The sequence below is a fragment of the Mandrillus leucophaeus genome, unplaced genomic scaffold (genome assembly GCF_000951045.1).
Source record: "Mandrillus leucophaeus isolate KB7577 unplaced genomic scaffold, Mleu.le_1.0 Scaffold118, whole genome shotgun sequence".
NCBI lineage: Eukaryota > Metazoa > Chordata > Mammalia > Primates > Cercopithecidae > Mandrillus > Mandrillus leucophaeus.
Genome location: NW_012100098.1, coordinates 1,413,437 through 1,424,971, shown reverse-complemented (window position 1 = coordinate 1,424,971; position 11,535 = coordinate 1,413,437). Strand labels below are relative to the sequence as shown.

Sequence of the window (11,535 nt, the reverse complement as noted above, 5' to 3'; positions counted from 1 at the left end):
CAGCTACTCGGGAGGCTGAGGCAGGAGAATGGCGTGAACCCGGGAGGCAGAGCTTGCAGTGAGCTGAGATCTGGCCACTGCACTCCAGCTGGGGAGACAGAGCGAGACTCCGTCTCAAAAATAAATAAATAAATAAAAAAGAAAAATGTGTCCTGTTGGCAGCTGCAGCCCTGGGTTAGTATGTGAGACTTGGCAAGCGAGAGCCTGGGCAGGATCTCACATCCACTCCCACCCCCAGGATCTGGCATCCAAGTGTCTGACACAGCCGTATGTGGCAGTGGGTGCAGGACCCTGCCTGGGGTGCTGACCCCACTGGACCATCCTCCTAGTTTCAGGAGCTGGTGCTGCCCCGCTTTGGGAAGGAAGATGCTGGGGATGTACAGCAGTTCTACGACCTGCTCTCCGGTTCTCTGGAGGTCATCCGCAAGTGGGCGGAGAAGATCCCTGGCTTTGCTGAGCTGTCACCAGCTGACCAGGACCTGTTGCTGGAGTCAGCCTTCCTGGAGCTCTTCATCCTCCGCCTGGCATACAGGTGAGAGCTGCCGACTGTCTGCCCAGCCCCTTTCCCTGATACACCTGCCTGTGAACCACCCTAATCGCTCTTCGTGCCCATCTGCCTGCCAGGTCTAAGCCAGGAGAGGGCAAGCTCATCTTCTGCTCAGGCCTGGTGCTACACCGGCTGCAGTGTGCCCGTGGCTTCGGCGACTGGATTGACAGCATCCTGGCCTTCTCAAGGTCCCTGCACAGCTTGGTTGTCGATGTCCCTGCCTTCGCCTGCCTCTCTGCTCTTGTCCTCATCACCGGTGAGTGACCAGCACCACACCAGGTCCAAGGGAGTGGGTGTCAGGGAGTTGACTGGTTCTCAGGAGGGCACTGTCCCAGGGAGTTTGGTGAGCTGGGATCTAGCACTTTCTGGGCCCCTGCACTGCCCCGGGCTCATACCAACAGTAAAGTAGGGACCATAGGAATTGGAGATGGGCTCAGCTGCATCCAGCTCTAAAGCCCAAGACAGCCTTTGGTCCCAGACTGCCAGGATCTAGACTGCAGGTGTCATGTATGTGGCCTAGGGTATTGGCTTGTTTTTTTTTTTGTTGTTGTTGTTGTTTTGAGATGGAGTCTCGCTCTGTCGCCCAGGCTGGAGTGCAGTGGCGTGATCTCGGCTCACTGCAAGCTCCGCCTCCCAGGTTCACACCATTCTCCTGCCTCAGCCTCCCGAGTAGCTGAGACTACAGGTGCCCGCCACCTCGCCTGGCTAGTTTTTTGTATTTTTAGTAGAGATGGGGTTCCACCATATTGGCCAGGATGGTCTCGATCTCCTGACCTCATGATCCTCCCACCTCTGCCTCCCAAGGTGTTGGGATTACAGTTGTAAGCCACCACGCCCGGCCAAGGGTATTGGCTTGTTTTGAAAACCTTCCTGTCAATTTTGCTGCATATAGAAAAGTACACAAATGGTAAATTTTTATAAACCACACTTACCCAACCAGCGCCTTGGTCAAGAAAGAGCACATAACTGCCCCCCAGAACCCATTATTATGCCCCTTCCAGTCATTTGCCTTCCCCAAGGGTAACCACTACTTTTTATTTAAAAATTTTAAAAAATAAGATGGTACCTCACTATGTTGCCCAGGTTGGTCTCAAACTCCTGGGCTCAAGTTATTCTCCTGCCTCAGCCTCCTAAAGTGCTGGGATTACAGGCATAAGCCACCACGCCCAGCCCTTCACTGTGACTTCTGACAGTGCAGATCAGATTGGCTGTGCCTGTTTTGGACTTTATATAAATGTAGTTCTGCAGGATGGAATCTGGTGTTGAATGCAGAGGTTTTCAGATCTCTGTTTTTTAAAGGAAAGAATCCACCCTCGTTCCTTTTTTCACTTAAATTGCACAGGGGACCCAACTATATAGAACACAATCAGAGGTACTCTGGGCTGAGGGGTGTTGAGTTCTGAGGCTGAGTTTCTCAGAACAGTCTAGATTTTAAAAACCCAATGATCTAGCCGGAAAACCTCGGTTAGGATTTTATTTCCCATTTGTGACCCTGGGCAAGTCATTAGCCTCCTGGGCCTTGGGTTCTCACTTGGAATATGAGGATAATGAAGGTTATTGCCTCTCAGACTTGTGATGATGCTTACTAATGGCCAACATGTGAACGCGCTTTTGTGAAGTGCCAGCAGAGCCTGAGGGGTGGTCGAGGCAGCAGTTTTAGGGGCCTGGGGAGGCTGGGGCTTTGGGGGCCTGGTTGTCAGATGTGCGGCTAATCCTGTACACTCCCCGCAGACCGGCATGGGCTGCAGGAGCCGCGGCGGGTGGAGGAGCTGCAGAACCGCATCGCCAGCTGCTTGAAGGAGCACGTGGCAGCTGTGGCGGGCGAGCCCCAGCCGGCCCGCTGCCTGTCACGTCTGTTGGGCAAACTGCCCGAGCTCCGGACCCTGTGCACCCAGGGCCTGCAGCGTATATTCTACCTCAAGTTGGAGGACTTGGTGCCCCCTCCACCCATCATCGACAAGATCTTCATGGACACGCTGCCCTTCTGACCCCCGCCTGGGAACACGTGTGCACATGTGCACTCTCATACGCCACCCCACGTGCCTTTAGTCCACGGACCCCCAGAGCACCCCCAAGCCTGGGCCTGCGCTGCAGAATGACTCCACCTTCTCACCTGCTCCAGGAGGTTGGCAGGGAGCTCAAGCCCTTGGGGAGGGGATGCATTCATGGGGGTGACCCCACGATTTGTCTTATTCCCCCAGCCTGGCCCTGGCCTTTATGTTTTTTGTAAGATAAACCGTTTTTAACACATAGCGCCGTGCTGTAAATAAGCCCAGTGCTGCTGTAAATACAGGAAGAAAGAGCTTGAGGTGGGAGTGGGGTTGGGAGGAAGGGATGGGCCCCACCCACCTGGGCAGCCTTTCCAGCCTCTTGCTGGCTCTCTCTTCCTACCCTCCTTCCACATGTACATAAACTGTCACTCTAGGAAGAAGACAAATGACAGATTCTGACATTTATATTTGTGTATTTTCCTGGATTTATAGTATGTGACTTTTCTGATTAATATATTTAATATATTGAATAAAAAATAGACATGTAGCTGGAACTGGGATTCAGTCTGTCTCTGATGCCCACTCCCCACTCCCCCACCAGACACACCTCATCATTACATAAGAGATGGGTCGCTCAAGATGAAACTTGGATGTTACCAGTCTGAGCTGTCAGGCCTCAGTGTACGTATTTGTAAAAGGTGGATAATAATGACACCTGCTCCACGAGGTTGTTATGCAAAGCACTTAGACTAATTTCTAACACATGGGAAGCCTCCACTAGACATGCCTGGCTCATTGCAGGGGCCTGCAGTGGCCGACTAGCCCAGGGGTTACTGCAGGACCCTAGCAATATACTTAGCCGCAGATCTCAGGGTTGTCACAGTTCCTAATCTGGACACATTATTCTCTGATTATTGATTTCCACATCCATGAAACAGGAATAGACCCAGCCTCACAGAGCTTTTAGGATCAGAGGAGTGTGTGTGTAATGTTTAGCATGGGCTGAGTTTAAGTAAGCCCAAATTGGTAGTAGCTGTTGTATTCAGTGCTTTTTTTTTTTTTTTTGAGACAGAGTCTTGCTCTGTCACCCAGGCTGGAGTGCAGTGGTATGATCTCGGCTCACTGCAAGCCCCGCCTCCCAGGTTCACACCATTCTCCTGCCTCAGCCTCCGGAGTAGCTGGGACTACAGGCGCCCGCCACCACGCCCGGCTAATTTTTTGTATTTTTAATAGAGAGGGGGTTTCACCGTGTTAGCCAGGATGGTCTCGATCTCCTGACCTCGTGATCCGCCTGCCTCGGCCTCCCAAAGTGCTGGGGTTACAGGCGTGAGCCACCGGACTGGCCTGTATTCAGTGTTTTAACATTCTCAACATTCTCAACATTCCTCCCCACTCTCCTGCCACCCCAACAAGAGGATCCAGGGATCTGGTGGCCCTCACCTTCTTGGCAAGAAGTCCCTACCTGTGCCCGTGTCCCCACGTAGGCCCTCCAACCCCCCAGGCTCATCAGCTGTTTAGTCAGCTGGCTTAAAATGCAGATTCCTGGGATCTACCCCCAAAGACTCAGATTTGGGGAGGCAAGGGGGCCCACGAAACTTCAGTCTTAGGAAGTACCCAGGTGCTTGTAATGCAGGTAGCCTGGGGCCACCCTTTTAAGAAACAGACCCAGACGGACCTAACCTGAGGCCCACAGGAGTTGGTCACCATGCAGGGCATGGCACCCTTCCTGTGCTCAGTGCTCGCCCAACCTCACTGTTTCCTTCTCTAGGACCCAGTAGGAGGCCTGAAGGCAGTGCCCTCACACATGTTCCTCATAGCCCTTGGCCCAGGACCCCCAAGTCTCCACCTCCATGGTCCCTGGGAACTGGCTGGCTGAGGGGCAGCTCCTACTGGATGGGGCCAGACAGAATAGGGCTCTCGACTGGATAGGGGTGAGAAGGGCCTTCCCCAGTGCTCCAGCCACAGCTTGCATGGAGCCCCCATCCACATGCCCTCACTCGGGTTCTGGGAGCACAGTCCAGTCTCAGGCCTGCTGAAGAGTCCACATGAGGCTGGGGTAGGGAGACCATGGCCCCGACCCTGGGACATGCTCCCAGCAGTGCTGTGGACTTCCAAACATGTATCCCTGGCATCGCCCCACCCAGCCCCAGACGCTTGAGCGAGGCTTTGTCAGCTGCGCCCGCACCTGATGACACGAGGCTATCAGTAGGTAGGCTTCTGTTTGCAGCCTGCCTCCAACTCCATGCTGCTCTCTGAGAAGGCCCTCCTCCTCACCGAGCCTCGGTTTCCCATCTGTTCAGTGGGGAGGTGAGGCTGGTTAGGAGCAGAGCTTGCTGGGAAATCTCCCGCCAGCCGGCTGGACCAAGTCCTCCTTTGTGTCACTTGACTCCAGCTCCCTGCCTTTAGCACAGACAGATGTAGGGACAGGACAGGACAGGCCGCTGGGGAAGGCAAGAGGGCTGCTTAGATGCTCAGGGAGGGGCCAGGGCTGGGGGTGGAGTGGGGCCGAGGGAGCATCTCCATATCTCTGGATGAGGTTAGCCGGTATTAGGGTCCACGCTGGCAGATTCTTTTCATCAGATGCTTGTGATTTCCAGCCCTAGCTGCTGTCCATGAGGACAGCCTGGCTATTCCCACTTCATAGGGGCACCATGGGAGAGTGGCGAAAGCAAGGACCCTGGAGCCCGAGGCCTGGGTTTACATCTTGGCTCCAGCTCTTACTAGCTGTGTGATTTGGGGCAAGTTTGTTAACCTTTCTGTGCCTCAGTGTTTTCACCTAGAAATAAGAAAACAAATTGAATCTATTTTACAAAGTTGCTATAAGGATTACAGAAGTGAATACATACAAAGTGTTTTTTACAGTGCCTGGCACACAGCAAGCACCAAATAAATATTAGCTATTGTTTTTACAAAAGAGGAGAATTCATTTCAGAGAAAGGATATGACTTTCCCAAGGTCACCTGGCTTGTGAGTAGCCGAGCCCGGTGCGTCTGGCTACTTAGCCACTAGGTCTCCCTGCCCAGGGCCTCGAAAATAAGAAGCTCCATTGATGGTCGTTCCTTTTCAGGACCCTGGCAATTAGGGTACAGGGTTGGGGGCTGGTTCCTCCAGCCCCACCCTGCCCCACCCTGCTCCGCCCAAGGGCTGGAGCCCGGAGGCAGGCCCTTTCTTTCCACTCAGCAACTGGAAGAACTGGCCTCCAACTCTTGCTATGGGATGGGAGGGCAAACAAGGGGGCATTGAGCCTGATGGGGCCTCACAATGGCTGCTCTGTCCAGGCTGGCCGGGGGCTGGGCCCATTTCCGACGGGGACAATAGTCAAAAGGCAGTGACGCCGGCAGGGCCTGGAATCCCAGGCGGGATTTTCCGAGGCCTCAAAGTCTGCTGTTTGTCCTCACGCGGAGACCCAGGAAGCCTGCCTCTCTGTCTCCCCCACCCCACCCACGCTGGGCCCAGTGCCCAGAGGTCCCTGGCCCCCTCCCCAGCCCTGAGGTGCCACTGTGACTGCGGAGGGGTGGCTTTGAGGTCTAGGGACTGAGGGGGAGCTCTGCACTCCGGGGGGGGGGTCTCTGCCTGTAGCCCTTCCCTGAGGCCAGTGTGGAGGAAGCTGCCCCACACCTGGGTTCCAGCCACCTGGTCTTGGTTATGGAGGGGTGTGGCAAGGATCAGCCTCCAGGAGGTGAGAAGCTCCGGAAGGTCATGGGTGACTGTGCTGTAATGGGGTGTCCTGTCCACATGGCCCGCTCTGAGCACCCAGCATGTTCAGTTAGTTGTGTGGCGGCAGCTCTGCTGCTGCAGAGGGCAGCGTGAGAGAGACTCATCAGAGGCAGGTGGCCGCTGTGTGGTCCCTGGACAATCAGCAGTGACATCCTTTTGCAGCCATGAGGCACTTGTGCCAGGCACATCAGAGTCATGCCCTGGTGAGGCAGTGCTGGGCAGCCTTGTGTGAGCTGGACCTGGGATCCTAAGAGAGCTTTAGTTTAGACATCTGGACGAGCCCCAGCCCCTCTCTCACAAGTCCCTGACTGCAGCAGAGCCCCAGGGCCATTGGGCCTCCTTGGAAGATGAGGTTGAAGCGGGGGACCTCTGTCTATCTGGCATCCAGCCCTGCAGGGGTCTGGCCTTGCAGCCTTATAGTTCAGGGGGCAGCTGTACCGTCTTTCCTGGGGCAGCCAGTGCTCAGCTCTGGGTTGCAGTCTCTGCCCCAAACCTCTGCCTGCATCCCTGCTCCAGCTTCAGGCTCTCAGGCCTCTTCCTGTGCCCTAGGCTGGAGACTGTCTGGTTTGGCCTAGGCTGGCCAGTGGGACTTTGAAACCTCCAGCCTCCAATGGTGGGTACATGAAGGAGTCAGTGCAAAGCAGAGGAAAAGCCCTTTTCACTCCCCAATGTCTCCTTTTCCACACAAGCCAGGGACATTCTGAAGGCAGGAGGCACATTTCCAGGTCCCCGGCTGGACTCGGAGCTGGTGGGAAACCTGTGGGTCCCTGGAGGCCCTGGCCTTGGTTTCCACCTCCTGCCTGCCACTCCTGGGCCCGTGCTGTGTTCATCCTCCCCAGCACCCTGGCTCCCCCTCATCTCCTCCTGGGCCCTGACCCTGCCAGGCCAAGGGTGCCACTTGAGGTCTCCTCAAGGTCTGACCCAGGCGCTGGCACTGTCCAGTCCCAACTCAGGACCATAAATCAGGCCTGGCGTGGCCACAGGGGCTGGGGGTGGCAGCTGGGACAGGGAGGGGAGTGCGGGGGGGCCTGTCCTGGTACATGCTGCGTTAGCAGGGAGCAGTGCCCAGCCGCAAGCCAGGCGGGCAGGGTGCTGACTGTCACTGCGCTCCTAGCCTGGAGAACATCAGAGGAAAGAGGCCTCCAACCAGGGACCCCAGCCTTGGCATAGCCAAGCAGGAAGTCTGGACTCCACCCCAGGGCCCCAGGTAGCTGGGATACCATGAGGACAGATACAGAGATGCCCCCTGCCCTACAAGAAAGCAGGGACGGAAAAACAGCTCCCCAGAGGCAGATACAGGGACTGCCTTATCAGGGGCGGATAAACAGCCCCCTAACCTTTCGCAAGCACGGTCGTCCAGAATCCTTTTCCTTAGAGAATGACAGATGCTCAGAACAGCCTGCCAAAGGAACAGACCTTGCAGCAAGGAGAGACAGCCCCGCACCCCCGAGGGACGGAGGCACAGAAATAAAGCCCGGCTCCTACTCCAACTTGGCCAGACAAACACAGGCCTTTCTGGAAGAAACAAAAACAAAAACAAAAACAAAAAAACACCACACAACCCTTCCCCAGCATGGACAGATCCCTGGGTCCTCAGGAGAACAGACAGCACACATGCTGCTCCTGGCCTGGTCCTGGTCTCCAGGCTGCCTGGTGAGGTTGGCAGGTTGGGGCTGGGAGGCGCCCCTTTCTCACGCTCTCTGCCACTCTTTCATCCGCTCAGACATTTTCCCTGTCAGGGAGGGTGGGGGCTGGAAGTGACATCCCAGAAAGGGTGGGAGGTGGAAGAGCCGCTGCCCGCGATCCAGAGGGCAGATGTCAGAGAGGGACAGCTGGTCCTCCTCACCCCCGCAGTCTGCCCAGGCTAGAGGGTCAGCAGCAGGCAGGGTGCTGGCTTTCCAGCCAGCCTGGCCCCCAGCAGGAACCCTGGCCTACGTCAGTCCCACTCATTGTTGTTGCTGGGGCTTGAGTCACTCCCTGTGACGCCACTGGGGTCAGCGCTGGAGCAGCTGGGGTGGCTTGTAGGGGCAGCTTTGGGGCTCAGCTCTCCCCTGGGCACACACCAGGATGAGTTGGGGCCATCTGAGGCCACACTCACCAGGCGAAGCCAGCTGCCTACTCCCAAGGTCTTGGGTTGGCCTTCAAGGTCTCCCCACAGGCCTTTGCTGCAGGCATGGCTTGGAGAGTCTCAGCCAGTTGCCTGTCTGCTTGGCGGCTGTGGCTCTGGGCTCTGGCTGAAAAGTCTGCTCTCTCTATCCTTGCCTCTCTCGCCCCAGAACCTTCAATTTCGACTCTCTGCCCCCGTGCCCCCTGGCTTTTTTCTTCCCTCTTCTCCAGGGAGCTTTCCTAGAAGAATTCCCACTTCCTCCTGGAATCAGCCCCCTTCCCTGCCATCTCTTCAGGTTGCTGCCTGCTGCTCTCTCAGGCTGTCCTGGTTTTCTCCTGGTGCCTGGTCACTTCTCAACTTGATGAGAGCAGGGCTTGGGATTCCTCTTCACTCTGAATACGTCGCTTTCTGTTTTTTGTTTGTTTTTTTGTTTTTCGAGACAGAGTCTTTCCCTGTTGCCCAGACTGGACTGCAGTGGTATGATCTTGGCTCACTGCAACCTCCACCTCCCAGTTTCAAGTCATTCTCCTGCCTCAGCCTCCTGAGTAGCTGGGATTACAGGCATGTGCCAGCAGACCCACCTACTTTTTGTATTTTTAGTAGAGATGGGGTTTCACCATGTTGGCCAGGCTGGTCTCGAACTCCTGACCTCAGGTGATCCAACGCCTCAGCCTCCCAAAGTGCTGGGATTACAGGTGTGAGTCACCGTGCCCGGCCTGAATGTGTCACTTTCTATTCCAGGCAACCAGCATCTCTCCATCCTGGCCCTCTTGGGTCCCCACAAAACCTGCTGCCATTTCTTTCATACCACTTGTTGGGTTTTCTTACCCACAGGTATCTCCTGGTCCACCTCATCTGAAGACTCTGAGCTCCCAGAGGGCTAGAACTATGACTTGTCTCCCTTGGCATCACAAGGTATTACAAGGGCCTGGCATGTGGACAGTTCCACATGTGTGGCATGAATGAATGAACAGACAATTACGTCTTGATCATCAGAGGTAGGGGCATAGAATGACAGAATTCATCCCACACAGTCCCAGTTTTTTAACTACTCCCTCCCCTCCATGATGGGACTACTCAGAGGGGCTGAGACCCAGGGTTGCAATGAGAATTTCCCTGTAAGAATTCAGGGAGGTAAGAAGAGGCAAGTGTGGGTCAGCATGTGAGATAAAGAGGTGAGAAGACTCAGCCTCCCTTATGTTCCCCAGTCCAGCAGGCAAGGCTCCATGGAAAGGGTGAGTGCCGGAGTAGGTACATAAATGAGTGAAAAGACTGGTGGAAGGAGGAAAGAGCAGCTGCATGGCCTTGGGCATGTACTAGTCAGGGTTTTCCAGAGAAACAGAAGCAGTAGGACATAGACACAAACACATACTATATATAGTGAGAGTTTCTCCCCTATATATATGTGGCGGGAGAAAGAGAGGGATTTATTTATTTATTTATTGAGACAGAGTTTCACTCTTGTTGCCCAGGCTGAAGTGCAATGGTGAGATTTCGGCTCACCGCAACCACTGCCTCCGGGGTTCAAGTGATTCTCCTGCCTCAGCCTCCTGAGCAGCTGGGATTACAGACATGTGCCACCACACCTGGCTAATTTTGTATTTTTAGTAGAAACGGGGTTTCTCCATGTTGGTCAGGCTGGTCTCAAACTCCCGACCTCGGGTGATCCGCCTACCTCGGCCTCCCAAAGTGTCGGGATTACAGGCGTGAGCCACCGCGCCCGGCCGAGAGGGATTTATTATAAGTAACTAGCTGACAAGTCCTAAGATCTGAAGTCAGGAAAGCTGATGGTGTCATTTCAGTCTTGAGATGCAGGAGAAGCAGCTCTCTGAAGGCAGTTGGAGACTGAAAGCAGGAAAAGACTGATGTCCCAGTTCTAAGACAGTCAGGCAGGAATTCCCCTTACTCACTGAAGGGTCAACCTTTTGGTTCTACTAGGCCTTCAACTGATCGGATGAAGCCCCTCCACACCGGGAAGGGAAATTGGCTTCACTCAGTCTGCCAGTTCCAATGTTAGGCTCATCAGAACACCCCATAGACACGCCCAGAATCATACTTAACCAACTGTCTAGGCACCCTGTGTCCCAGTCAAGCTGACACGTAAAATTAAGCATCACAGCAAACCACTATGCATCACTATGTATGACTGGGCTTCAGTTATAACATTAGTAAATCAGAAAGTGGGGTGTTGGGGAGGTGAACTGTATCTACCTTGAATGGTAGTTGGCAAAATCAGCACAATAGGGTCTGTGAGTGCTGGCATGGTGCCTAGTAAGGCTCAATGATTGGTGGTAGTGATGTTGATGATGATGATGATGATGTCAGGCTAGTGGCCGCAAAGGGCTGTGAGATGGAGTGTGTGGATGGCCAGAGAGATCAGTCTCTCCCCTTATTCAATGGCAGTCTCTGGGGATGGGCTCTGGTACCTCCTCCACTCCAGGACTGGTTCCAACCTCCCTTGGTCCCTCTCTTTCAGCTCCGTACAGACCCTTCCCTCTCAATATTTCCTCCTGATTGCTTTCTGGTTTTGTGCAGCTTCCCGAAAATATTGCTGGTCTGCAGGGCAGGCAGCTTTCTCTTTCTCCCAGGAGAGGCACCTACACCTGGGATACGAGGCAAGGGCTGAACAAGGGCAGAACTGTGGGGAGGAAGGAAAGAAGATAGGGAACAGATGATAGAGGAAAGGCCAGCCAGAGGAGGAGCTTGTGCAGCCAGGTTTGGAAGACCTGAATGGGAGGAGGAAGCCTAAGGCTGAGGTGGTGACAGTGGTGTGCTGGAGCCAGCTGGCACTGGCCCCCAAGGGCTGATTCTAACCTTGACAATCAACATGCAATCATCCATCCATTCTGGACTCTGCATTCATTGATGTCTTGTAGCTTGAAATCACCTATGGCAGAAAATGGGCAAATGCTACAAAGCAAGGCATTTCCCCTACCAGAGGGCAGGTGTGAAGCATTTATCAGGACACCACTGGTGGGTGAGGGTGTATTGGAGAGTGGTGGTACATAGGGGAGAGTTGGCTAAAGAAGCCAGCCAGAAAGAGAGCTCCCATAGTGGTAAAGAGTTTTGGATTTGAATTCAAGGCTCTGTTATTTACTGAGTGACCTTGGGCCACTTACTTAACCTCTCCCCAATCACTTTCTTTTTCTTTTTTCTTTTTTTTTTTTTTTTTT

General features: G+C 54.4%; 1 protein-coding gene across 4 annotated transcripts in view; it reads left to right on the top strand.

Annotated features, from left to right (window-relative positions):
* NR4A1 (nuclear receptor subfamily 4, group A, member 1) overlaps positions 1–3,095 on the top strand; it is a 30,834-nt gene extending 27,739 nt beyond the window's left edge. For 2 of the 4 annotated variants that reach the window (XM_012002336.1, XM_012002345.1), the window contains 3 exons: positions 330–532; positions 625–803; positions 2,279–3,095. In XM_012002336.1, the coding sequence (XP_011857726.1) occupies positions 330–532; positions 625–803; positions 2,279–2,535 (639 nt within the window). In that variant the 3' untranslated portion in view covers positions 2,536–3,095. The remainder of the gene's footprint in view (positions 1–329; positions 533–624; positions 804–2,278) is intronic. The other 2 variants (XM_012002354.1, XM_012002360.1) reach the window with 1 other exon arrangement.
* Positions 3,096–11,535: the final 8,440 nt, after the last annotated feature.